Source organism: Staurois parvus, unplaced genomic scaffold (genome assembly GCF_062004578.1).
Source record: "Staurois parvus isolate SC_StPar_1 unplaced genomic scaffold, SC_StPar_1.0 ptg001161l, whole genome shotgun sequence".
Lineage (NCBI taxonomy): Eukaryota > Metazoa > Chordata > Amphibia > Anura > Ranidae > Staurois > Staurois parvus.
The window spans coordinates 1,399,969-1,412,480 of record NW_028318957.1 but is presented as its reverse complement, the minus strand read 5'-3'; the positions used below and the strand labels follow the sequence as shown (position 1 = coordinate 1,412,480).

The 12,512-nt window shown below is 42.3% G+C and overlaps 1 protein-coding gene across 2 annotated transcripts in view; it reads left to right on the top strand.

Moving 5' to 3' along the window:
* VANGL2 (VANGL planar cell polarity protein 2) overlaps nt 1-12,512 on the top strand; it is a 66,098-nt gene that overhangs the window by 43,545 nt on the left and 10,041 nt on the right. For both annotated transcript variants that reach the window (XM_089659489.1, XM_089659490.1), the window contains 2 exons: nt 2,198-2,333; nt 5,373-5,604. In XM_089659489.1, coding sequence (XP_089515615.1) covers nt 2,198-2,333; nt 5,373-5,604 — 368 coding nt within the window. The remainder of the gene's footprint in view (nt 1-2,197; nt 2,334-5,372; nt 5,605-12,512) is intronic.

The window sequence follows — 12,512 nt, the reverse complement described above, 5'->3', positions numbered from 1 at the left end:
ATCGACCTCTGAGCACCATAAAACCGACCCCCATCTACAATAGATCTCCCAGCAGCTAGCGTCAATAGACCATTACATACTTTCAGTACAGGAGGTGCCAGAACTTCGTTCCCCGATGTTCCTGCTAAAAAAAATAAAACCTGGTTGTCGGATTTGTTCACCTTTTGCTAGCTTTTAAAGTGTGACTTTTGAAAAATACTCAGTTGTTGGTAACTATTTGCTGTCTGTGAAATGCAGCGCGTTCCATGTAGCTAGAGCTCCTGCCCTGTCTACGGAATGCAGAATTATCCAGGCAGCTAGAGCTTCTGCCCTGTCTATAGAATGCTGATTAATCCATGCAGCTATAGCTCCTGCCCTGTCTATAGAATGCTGATTAATCCATGCAGCTATAGCTCCTGCCCTGTCTATAGAATGCTGATTAATCCATGCAGCTATAGCTCCTGCCCTGTCTACGGAATGCTGAATTATCCATGCAGCTAGAGCTCCTGCCCTGTCTATAGAATGCTGATTAATCCATGCAGCTATAGCTCCTGCCCTGTCTATAGAATGCTGATTAATCCATGCAGCTATAGCTCCTGCCCTGTCTATAGAATGCTGATTAATCCATGCAGCTATACCTCCTGCCCTGTCTACGGAATGCTGAATTATCCATGCAGCTATAGCTCCTGCCCTGTCTTCGGAATGCTGAATAATCCATGCAGCTAGAGCTCCTGCCCTGTCTACGGAATAGTGAATAATCCATGCAGCTATAGCTCCTGCCCTGTCTTCGGAATAGTGAATAATCCATGCAGCTATAGCTCCTGCCCTGTCTAAGCAATGCTGATCAATCAATGCAGCTATAGCTCCTGCCCCGTCTATAGGATATTGATTAATCCATGCAGGTATAGCTCCTCCACTGTCTATGGAATTCTTACCATCTTTCGAAGCTATAACTACCTGCACACTCTACAGAATGCCAGTCATTTCATGCAGCTGTAATTACTGCATTGTCTGAGCATTTCATGCAGCTATAGCTCCTCTACTGTCAATTCAGATGGCAGTCATTTCATGCAACTATAGCTCCTGCACTGTCTATGGAATGCTCAACCATGCTGTGCAGCTCTAACTCCTGCACTGTTTACACAATGCTGAGCATTTCATGCAGCTATAGCTTCAGGGCTGGAACTAGCCTGTCCCGATGTGAAGGTAAAGTAAAAAAAATGTCTAGGGGGCAGAAGACAGGGGGTCGCTGCCGAAGGGGGGGGGGGGGGCAAAGGACAGGGGGTCACTGCTCCTTCTATTATCCCTGTGCGGCACATGGCACAGGCAGTAGAGCACCTCTTCCCCACAAAATACATAAGTGAGATCAGTGTAGTGTCGGTCAAGGCCGGCGTAGTGTCGGTCAAGGCCGGCGTAGTGTCGGTCAAGGCCGGCGTAGTGTCGGTCAAGGCCGGCGTAGTGTCGGTCAAGGCCGGCGTAGTGTCGGTCAAGGCCGGCGTAGTGTCGGTCAAGGCCGGCGTAGTGTCGGTCAAGGCCGGCGTAGTGTCGGTCAAGGCCGGCGTAGTGTCGGTCAAGGCCGGCGTAGTGTCGGTCAAGGCCGGCGTAGTGTCGGTCAAGGCCGGCGTAGTGTCAATTTAGGGCAGCATAGGGGCAGATAGGGTTGGCTTTGGGGAAGGGCCATTTCTAAAATCTGGAGGGGAATAGCCCACCCCAGCACCCCCCTAGATCTGGCCATGTTTAGCTTCTGCACTGTCAATGACAGGCCAAACCTTCCATGTATTTCATGCATAGTATAGCTCCTGCTGGGCAACTCCCAACTGGACACTGTGAATACTTCAGGAGTTTCTTCTCCTGCTAAAAGCTCTTTGAGTTCCCAAGTCTACACATCTGCTTTGGCCTTTATGAAAGGTTCCCACTCTTCCAGTTAGATTTTTTTTTTTCCATTAATTTCAGAATGGGTAACATGCAACCACAAAAGTAATGGCGCCCTAAAGTAGGCCAGGACACGCAAAACTTCACTGCGGATAAGAACAGTCAGCAACTCTGATGTGGAAATATCACCACTGTAGTCTCTTATAGAAGCCAATGGGTGACTCAACCTACCGTACTCCACCTTGGGTGCCTCAACTTTTCTCCTTTTCCTATATGTCCTGTATTTACTATAATATTTATTTAATCTCATCACTTCATGTTCCTTTTTTTTTTTTTCCTCCTCTAGAAAATTCTACTAACAACTCCACAGGGCAGTCTCGGGCAGTAATAGCTGCAGCCGCCAGGAGGAGGGACAACAGTCACAACGAGTATTACTATGAAGAGGCGGAGCACGAGCGGAGAGTGCGTAAGCGGAAAGCGAGGTATGTCTACTATGAATCCGCGATCTCTGGGAGCACAGGTCTTCTCCCCATTGTTGGCAATACAGGAAACCGATTGGGAGTTCGAACATTTGCTTTAGAAGATACGGAGACTTAAAATATCTGTTGCTTCGCTTATAAATGTAGGGGGGTGGGGCTTAGTGCTGCAAGAAGGTGTGTGTAAGTCTTGACTTGGACAGTGAAGTCAAGGCCCAATGTACAGCCTTCGGAGTAGGATCCATAGAGACTCGGGGATCTACACAAGGGCAGTGACATGTGATGGGGGGGTTTGCCCAAGAACTAAAATGATAAAGGGTAATTCACATCAACCCTTCCAACCACTACATATTCCTCCAGTAGCAACCTCAGGTCAGCGCGCCATGCCCTTCTATCGAATGTGCTGTGACTTGGGGCAGGTCTTCTCTTTGTTCCTCTGGGTATCAACAGAGCATGGAGTCAAGGTAGTCCGTATGCTTTGCACAAGGTCACTTTTATAGGCTTGAAACCTTGACTCCAGTGTGTCCTCCAATATGGCTGTCCAGGGCAGGTAGGTGAAAAGTTTCTGCACTCCTCTAAGCAATGATAAAAGGTTTTCAGTGCTTTACGCCAAGTATGTTCATTCGGGTTTTTATGCGTTTTACGGGTTTTATGAGTGGGGAGCGTGTGCGGTGTAAGCCCCTTCACACATCTCCGAATATAAAAAATGATTATCCCGTATCCCTTAATCATTGTTGTTAATTCTCTCTTCTCTCCCTCCGCGTAACGAAAAGATGTCACTGCATTTCTACGGCCGTCCCAACAATTCCAGGACTTGCGCGGGCCTGTGGGAGAAAACTGTCATCATCCTCCTGTTAGCGATAATCCCGGGGTAGATAAATGTCACTCTCACTTACAATAATAGCCGATGCCAACAACAAAAATTGAGCAAATCTTTCATCGGGTTCTTTGGTGTGTTTTTTTTGGTATAGTAAACAGCGCCTGTTGTACTTTGCGTAAATTAAAATTAGTTGAAAGAATGGAAGGTCACCCGGTGCGCTCAAAGACTTGGTGGAGGCAAGCCCATGTGATCGCACCGCCATGCAGTTTCCCCTTGTAAAGATGTAGACTCCTATTACTGTAACCTCTTGTCATTCAACTGCCAAATCCCAGAACTTTAGAGCAGTGGGGTGGGTCTTGGTGTAGGAGTGGCAAAATCTTGACTTTGGTAATTAAGTCAAAGCCCTGTATACAGTCTTGACCTACAAGTCAAGGGGTTTCTAAAAAGACACTGAGATTAAAGACGTACCCAGGTCCTTGCCAACACCATAAGGTGCCAGATCTTCAGACAGCCCCATACACGGTCTTGGCCTATGATGCGAGGAGGTGTTCTGTAGGGACACATGGTGTTGGCAAGGACCAGCATAGGCCTTCAAAACAATCTGTGTCCCTACAGAACACCCCCTTGCGTCATAGGTCAAGGCTGTGTATGGGGCTGTCTGAAGATTTGTGCACCTTATCACCTTATGGTGTTAAGGACAAGCTTGGGCCTTCAAAACAATCCATGTCCCTACAGAACACACCCTTGCATCCTAGGTCAAGGCCGTGTATAGGGCTGTCTGAAGATTTGGCACCTTATGGTGTTAAGGACCAGCATAGGCCTTCAAAACAATCTGTGTCCCTACAGAACACCCCCTTGTGTCATAGGTCAAGGCCGTGTATGGGGCTGTCTGAAGATTTGGCACCTTATGTTGTTGACAAGGACCAGCATAGGCCTTCAAAACAATCTAAGGTGCCAAATTTTCAGACAGCCCCATACACGGCCTTGACCTATGATGCAAGGAGGTGTTCTGTAGGGACATGTGGTGTTGACAAGGACCAGCATAGACCTTCAAAACAATCTGTGTCCCTACAGAACACCCCCTTACATCATGGGTCAAGGCCGTGTATGGGGCTGTCTGAAGATTTGGCACCTTATGGTGTTGACTAGGACCAGCATAGACCTTCAAAACAATATAAGGTGCCAAATTTTCAGACAGCCCCATACACGGCCTTGACCTATGATGCAAGGGGGTGTTCTGTAGGGGCTCAGATTGTTGTGAAGGCCTATACTGGTCCTTGTTAACACCATAAGGTACCAGGTCTTTAGCAAGTCCCATATACAGCCTTGACCTGGGATCCATGGTGGTTCTTTTGGAAGACTGAGATTGTTTTGAGTACCTGCATAGGTCCTTGCCAGCACCATAAGGTACCAGGTCTTTAGCAAGCCCCATATACAGTCTTGGCCTATAATCCAAAAGGGGTTCTTCAGGGATGCGTTTTTTGAAGACCTAAACAGGTCCTTGCCAACACCATAAGGTACCAAGTCTTTAGCAAGCACCATATACAGCCTTGACCTGGGATCCATGGTGACTCATTTAGAACACTGAGATTGTTTTGAGGACCTGCACAGGTCCTTGCCAGCACCATAAGGTACCAAGTCTTTAGCAAGCACCATATACAACCTTGACCTGGGATCCATGGTGACTCATTTAGAACACAGATTGTTTTGAGGACTTGCACAAGTTCTTGCCAACACCATAAGGTGCTAGATCTCTAGCAAGCCCCATATACAGCCTTGGCCTATAATCCAAAAGGGGTTCTTTAGGGACGAGTTTTTTGAAGACCTAAACAGGTCCTTGCCAACACCATGAGGTGCCAGATCTTTAGCATGCCTCCTTTTCACCCTTGACCTGGGATCCAAGGTGGTTCTAAAGGAGAACCAAAATTGTTTTTGAAGACTTAAACAGGTTATGGTCAACGCCAGAAGGTGCCAGATCCTTAGCAAACCTCATATACAGTCTAGACCTATGAGCCAAGGGGGTTCTATAGGAACACAGATTGTTTTGCCAGGCCCTTGCCAACACCATGTGGTGCCAGATTTTTAGAACTGTTGCCTCTTACTAGGATATTTTATGGTCTAACAGCTGAAAGTCTAGTCTTATGAAGTCCTTGGCTGTTGCTTTTTTTTTACTAGATACTTCAATTGCTCACTGTTTTCTAAATTAGCTGATGTTGTCCTCCTAGGTTGGTGGTAGCTGTGGAAGAGGCCTTCACCCACATCAAACGTCTCCAAGAAGAAGACCAGAAAAACCCACGTGAGATCATGGATCCCCGAGAGGCTGCCCAGGCTATCTTCGCTTCCATGGCCAGAGCCATGCAGAAATACCTGCGCACGACGAAACAGCAACCGTACCACACGATGGAGAGCATTCTCCAACACCTGGAGTTCTGCATCACTCATGATATGACACCAAAGGTTGGTGGAGATTATTTCTTCATTATGATGCTAGTAAAATGTTACTGTTTTAATACCCTATGTGTCGGAGTGCCATTGTGCTGTTACCAGGAGTATCACGGCACCATTTTGCTGGAACCACGGACTATCAGGGGAGTCTTCACTAGGACCCTCAACCGCCAAGGTGCCATTGTTCTAGGCCCCTGAAGTGTCAGGATGTCATTGTGTTGTCCTTTCCAAATGTTGGGGTGCCATTGTGCTTTCACCCAAAGTGTCAACATTTTGGGGACCCCCAAGCATCATGGTGTCATTGTTTTTGGACCCTCAGGTTTTATTGTCCCAGGGATTACTGGGTGCCAGGGTTCCGTTGTTAGGGTGCATTTGTCCTGGGGTTGTCAGGGTGTCATTACCCCGGGGACCCCCAGGAGTCAAGGAGCCATTTTACTTTTAGTTGCCCTATGAATCCTGTTTTATTTAGCATCTGTTTATATATTTTTCTGTTTATAGCCGCTGTAGTTCTAGATGGCTGTTGCCGTTTGGTTTCCAAATCGGGTCCAAAACTAGCATCTCGCGTAACCAGATACCGCGCTGTTTATTTGTGACGGGGCCTGTGAAACATTTCCAACAGAGGTGCTAATCCCATGTTGGGTGACTTGTTAAACTGTGGTTTACACCCAGTCCCGGTTCAGCAGTAAATTTTCCGCTTGTAATATGATATGCAGGTTTTTGTTGGGGTTTTTTTTTTTTTTTTTTGTTCACAGTTTTACAATAAAAAATCACAAGTCTGCCACCTAGTGCGTGCTAGGTATATTGCAGCTAGAGGCCGCCTTCAGCTCCTGCCCACAGCGCTGGGGTATCGGTTTCACTTAACCAGCCGTTACTGTACCTTGTGCTCGCAGGCCTTGAAATATTTATGCCGCTTATTTATATTTAATTGCCGCTTCTCTGCCATGGCTTTGTCCTGGGATGAGCAGATGTGTCGCATCGCACCCCCCGAAGCCTTTAATGTACGACCGGGAGCGGCACGGAGGCCTTCTTAATGGGTCATTGTGACGATCGTAAATGCTCCTTTTGTGTGGCAACAGACTGCTGATTGCCAAATTACTGATATTCCTCTCTTTGGAATCGGCTCGAGCTTTAACTCTTGTTTGGCTTTTTTTTTTTTTTCTTTTGGAGCTGCATAGAAAACAAAAATATGTCCAGTGTTGTGTATGAAAATGTACAGCGGGGTAGGTACTACAACAGGGGCAACACTGCTATTAACAGGTCCTTTGCGAATTGATCCCTAAGTGCGCGTGTTATCATGAGCATTAAAGAGCATTGCTCGTCTTTTTTTTATGCGGTTTGTACAAAGGTGTCTTGTTTTGACATTTTCATTTTGTTTCACGGGTGGAATTTTTACATTGTGTAAATTTTTTTTACTTTTTTTTTGCTGTTGTAAAAAGGTGGGGTTTTTTTTACATTTTAGTTCATGGGTGAAATTTTTTTTTTTTTAAATACATTTTTGTTTTATATTATAAAGTTTTTTTTTTCCGTTTTTTTTTTTCTTTGCTTTTTTTGCTTTTGTAAAAAGGTTTTTTTGTTTTTTCCATTTACATTTTATTGCATGGGTTACGTGTGTGTGGTTTTTTTACATTTCTGTTTTTGTGAGTAAAGGTTTTGTTTTCTTTCTTTGCTGTTTTAAAAAGGTGTTTTTCATTTTATTGCATGGGCTAGGTGTGTGTGTGTATGCGTGTGTGTGCGTGCGTGCGTGTGCATGCGTGTGTGTGTGTTTTTTACATTTTTTGTTTTTGTGAGTAAGGGTTTTTTTTTTTTTTTTTTTTTTTGCTGTTGTAAAAAGGTGTTTTTTTTCATTTTATTGCATGGGCTAGGCGTGTGTGTGTGTGTTTTTACATTTTTTGTTTTTGTAAGGGTTTTTTTTTTCTGTTTTCTTTTTTTGCTGTTGTAAAAAGGTGGGTTTTTTTTTACATTTTAGTTCATGGGTGTGATTTTTTTTTTTTTTTTTTTAAATACATTTTTGTTTTATATTATGTTTTTTCCATTTTTTTTTCTTTGCTTTTTTTGCTTTTGTAAAAAGTTTTTTTTTGTTTTTTCCATTTACATTTTATTGCATGGGTTACGTGTGTGTGGTTTTTTTACATTTCTGTTTTTGTGAGTAAAGGTTTTGTTTTCTTTCTTTGCTGTTGTAAAAAGGTGTTTTTCATTTTATTGCATGGGCTGTGTGTGTGTGTGTGTGTTTTACATTTTTTGTGAGTAAGGGTTTTTTTTTTTTTTTTTTTGTTTTTTTTTGCTGTTGTAAAAAGGTGTTTTTCATTTTATTGCACAGGCTAGGTGTGTGTGTTTTTTACATTTTTTGTGAGTAGGTTTTTTTTTTTTCTGTTGTAAAAAGGTGTTTTTCATTTTATTGCATGGGCTAGGCGTGTGTGTGTGTTTTACATTTTTTGTTTTTGTAAGGGTTTTTTTTTCTGTTTTTTTTTTTTTGCTGTTGTAAAAAAGGGGTTTTTGTGTTTTTCATTTTATTGCATGGGTTTCGTGTGTGTGTGTTCTTTTGCATTTTTTTGTTTTTTGTGAGTAAAGGTTTTGTTTTTCTGTTTTCTTTTTTTGCTGTTGTAAAAAGGTGTCTTGTTTTTTCCATTTTCATTTGATTTCATGGGTGAAGTTGTGTTGTGGTTTTTTGTTTTTTTTGTTTTTTTGTTTTTTTTACAACTGTAAAATTTCTTTAGTCCACTCTCTATTTTTTTTTTGCTATTTTTATTTTATACTTTGTTAATTTTTGCTAATACTGTCTATATACAAATAGATTTACCATATTTCTTACAATTTAATCCAATCACATAAATTGACTGGATGACGAGAGTAATCATTTATTCCAACACCTCCAATCTCTTTAAATGTTAAAATAAATTGTGTACGGTTAGCATATATTTATGATTGTCTAGATCGTATTCATGCAGACTTGTACCATTATTTAAGGGCCACTTTAAAAAAAAACAAAAAAAAAAAAAACAAACTCAAACCGCATGCAGAAACTTAATTCATGTAAATAAAGTATATCTATATAATATATACATACATACAATGAGGAACAGAAGTATTTGAACCCCCTGCGATTCTGCAAGTTCTCCCACTTCTCCATCATGGAGGGGTCTGACATTCACATTTTAGGTGCATTCCCACTCTGAGAGACAGAATTAAAAAAAAAAAACAATTCAGGAGATCACATTGTATGATTTTTAAACAATTTATTTGTCTTGCACTGCTGAACAGAAGTATTTGAACACCTAAGAAACAGCAAGAATTCTGGCTCTCAAAGACCTGTTACTGCGCCTTTAACAAGTCCACCTCTACTCCACTCATTCATCTCACTTAGTAGCACCTGTCTGAGCTCTTTAAAGACACCTGTCCACCCCACAGTCAGTCAGACGCCAACTACTACCATGGGCAAGACCAAAGAGCTGTCAAAAGACACCAGAGACAAAATTGTGGACCTCCACAAGGCTGGAAAGCGCTACGGGGCAATTGCCAAGCAGCTTGGTGAAAATAGATCAACTGTTGGAGCAATTGTTAGAAAATGGAAGAGGCTAAAGACGACTGTCAGTCTCCCTCGGACTGGGGCTCCATGCAAGATCTCACCTCGTGGGGTATCACTGATGAGAAGAAAGGTGAGGAATCAGCCCAGAACTACAAGGGAGGAGCTGGTCAATGACATGAAGAGAGCTGGGACCACAGTTTCAAAGATCACTGTCGGTAGAACACTACGCCGTCATGGTTTCAAATCATGCATTGCATGGAAGGTTCCCCTGCTCCAGTCATCACATGTCCAGGCCCGTCTGAAGTTTGCCAATGACCATCTGGATGATCCAGAGGAGGCATGGGAGAAAGTCATGTGGTCAGAGGAGACCAAAGGAGAACTTTTTGGTCTAAACTTCACTTGTTGTGTTTGGAGGAAAAAGGATGAGTTGCATCCCAAGAACACCATCCCTACTGTGAAGCATGGAGGTGGGAACATCATGCTTTGGGGGTGTTTTCCTGCGAAGGGGACAGGACAACTGCACTGTATTAAGGGGAGGATGAATGGGGCCATTTATTGTGAGATTTTCAGCAACAACCTCCTTCCCTCAGTCAGAGCATTGAAGATGGGTCGTGCCCTGGTCTTCCAACATGACAACGACCCGAAGCACACAGCCAGGAGAACCAAGGAGTGGCTCCGTAAGAAGCATATCAAGGTTCTGGAGTGGCCTAGCCAGTCTCCACACCTAAATCCAACAGAACATCTTTGGAGGGAGCTGAAACTCCGTGTTGCTCAGCGACAGCCCCGAAACCTGACAGATCTAGAGGAGACCTGTGTGGAGGAGTCGGCCAAAATCCCTGTTGCAGTGCAAACCTGGCCAAGGACTACAGGAAACGTCTGACCTCTGTAATTGCAGACAAAGGCTTCTGTACCAAATATTAACACGGGTCTTCTCAGGGGTTCAAATACTTCTGTTCAGCCGTGCGAGACAAATACATTCTTTACAAATCATACAATGGGATTTCCTGAATTGTTTTTTTAAATTCTGTCTCAGAGTGGGAATGCACCTACAATGTGAATGTCAGACCCTCCATGATGGAGAAGTGGGAGAACTTGTAAAATCGCAGGGGGTTCAAATACTTCTGTTCCTCAATGTGTGTATACATATATATATTCTAATTTTTTTTTTTTTTTTTTTAATTTACGTGAACTAAGTCTCTGCATGCGGTTTGAGGTTTTTTTTTTTGTTTTTTTTTATTATTATTTATTTAAAGTACATATACATACACACACACCACACACACACATTTATTTGTATATATATATATATATATATATATATATATATATATATATTAAAATAGTTTATTTACATGAACTAAGTTTCTGCATGCATGTACTTTAAAAAAAAAAAAAAAAAAAATCCTCTAACCGCATGCAGAAATTTCGTTCATGTAAATTAAAAAAAAAAAATTATATATATATAAAATATACATTTTTTTTTTCTTTTTTTTTTTAACTTACGTGAATTTAAGATTCTGCATGCGGTTTGAGGTTTTTTTTTTGTTTGTTTTTTAAAGTACATCTATATACATACACAGACACATATATAAATATACACATTATATAAATTTTATATATATATATATATATATATATATATATATATATAATGTGTGTATGTATATGTACTTGGAAAGAAAAAAAAAAATCCTCAAACCGCATGCAGAAATTTGTTCATGTAAATTTAAAAAAAAATTATATGTGTGTATGTGTGTATATGTGTGTGTGTGTGTATATATATATATATATACACACAGTTGCAAGAAAAAGTATGTGAACCCTTTGGGATTACGTGGAGTTTTGCATGAATTGGGCATAAAATGTGCTCTGAATGTCATCTAAGTCACAACAATAGAAGAACACAGTCTGCTGAACATAATACTACACAAACATTAGATGTTGCCATGGTTTAATTGCACATAACATGTAAACATTCACAGTGCAGGGAGGAAAAAGTATGTGAACCTTTGGACTTAATAACTGGTTGACCCTCCTTTGGCAGCAATAACCTCAACCAAACGTTTCCTGTAGTTGCAGATCAGACCTGCACAACGATCTGGAGTCATTTTGGACCACTCCTCTTCACAAAACTGTTTCAGTGTAGCAATATTCTTGGGATGTCTGGTGTGAATCGCTCTCTTAAGGTCATGCCACAGCATTTCAATCGGGTTGAGGTCAGGACTCTGACTGGGCCACTCCAGAAGGCGTATTCTGTGCTGTTGCAGCCATTGTTTTGTTGAATTACTTGTACGCTTTGGGTCATTGTCCTGTTGCATCACCCATCCTCTGTGGAGCTTCAGTTGGCAGACAGATGGTCGTACGTTTTCCTGCAAAATGTCTTGATAAACTCTGGAATTCATTTTCCTATCAATGACAACAATCCGTCCAGGCCCTGAGGCAGCAAAGCAGCCCCAAACCATGATGCTCCCTCCGCCATGTTTCACAGTGGGGATGAGGTTTTGATGTTGGTGTGCTGGGCCTTTTTTTCTCCACACATAGTGCTGTGTGTTCTTCCCAAACAACTCAATCTTGGTTTCATCTGTCCACAGTATATTTTGCCAGTAGTGCTGTGAAACATCCAGGTGCTCTTTTGCAAACTTCAAACGTGCTGCAATCTTCTTTTTGGACAGCAATGGCTTCCTCCGTGGTGTCCTCCCATGTACTCCATTCTTGTTTAATGTTTTCCTTATTGTAGATGTGTCAACAAAAATGTTAGCATGTGCCAGAGATTTCTGTAGGTCTTTAGCTGACACTCTGGGATTCTTCTTTACCTCATGCAGCATTCTGTGCTGTGCTCTTGCAGTCATTTTTACAGGACGACCACGCCTAGGGAGAGTAGCAACAGTGCTAAACTTTCTCCATTTGTAGACAGTCTGTCTTACCATGGACACATGAACATCAAGGCTTTTGGAGATACTTTTGTAACCCTTTCCAGCTTTATGCAAGTCAACAATTCTTGATCGTAGGTCTTCTGAGAGCTCTTTTCTGCGAGGCATGGTTCACATCAGACAGTGCTTCTTGAAACCAGTAAACCCAAAACAGGTGTGTGTTTTTTAAGGGCAGGACAGCTGTCAGCAACACATCCAATATCATCACACTGATTGGAGTCAAGGTTGGCTCACTCCTGGCTCCAATTAGCTCTGGGAGAAGTCATTAAGCTAGGGCCTCACATACTTTTTCCTCCCTGCACTGTGAATGTTTACATGTTATGTGCAATTAAACCATGGCAACATCTAATGTTTGTGTAGTATTATGTTCAGCAGACCGTGTTCTTCTATTGTTGTGACTTAGATGACATTCAGAGCACATTTTATGCCCAATTCATGCAAAACTCCACGTAATCCCAAGGGGTTCA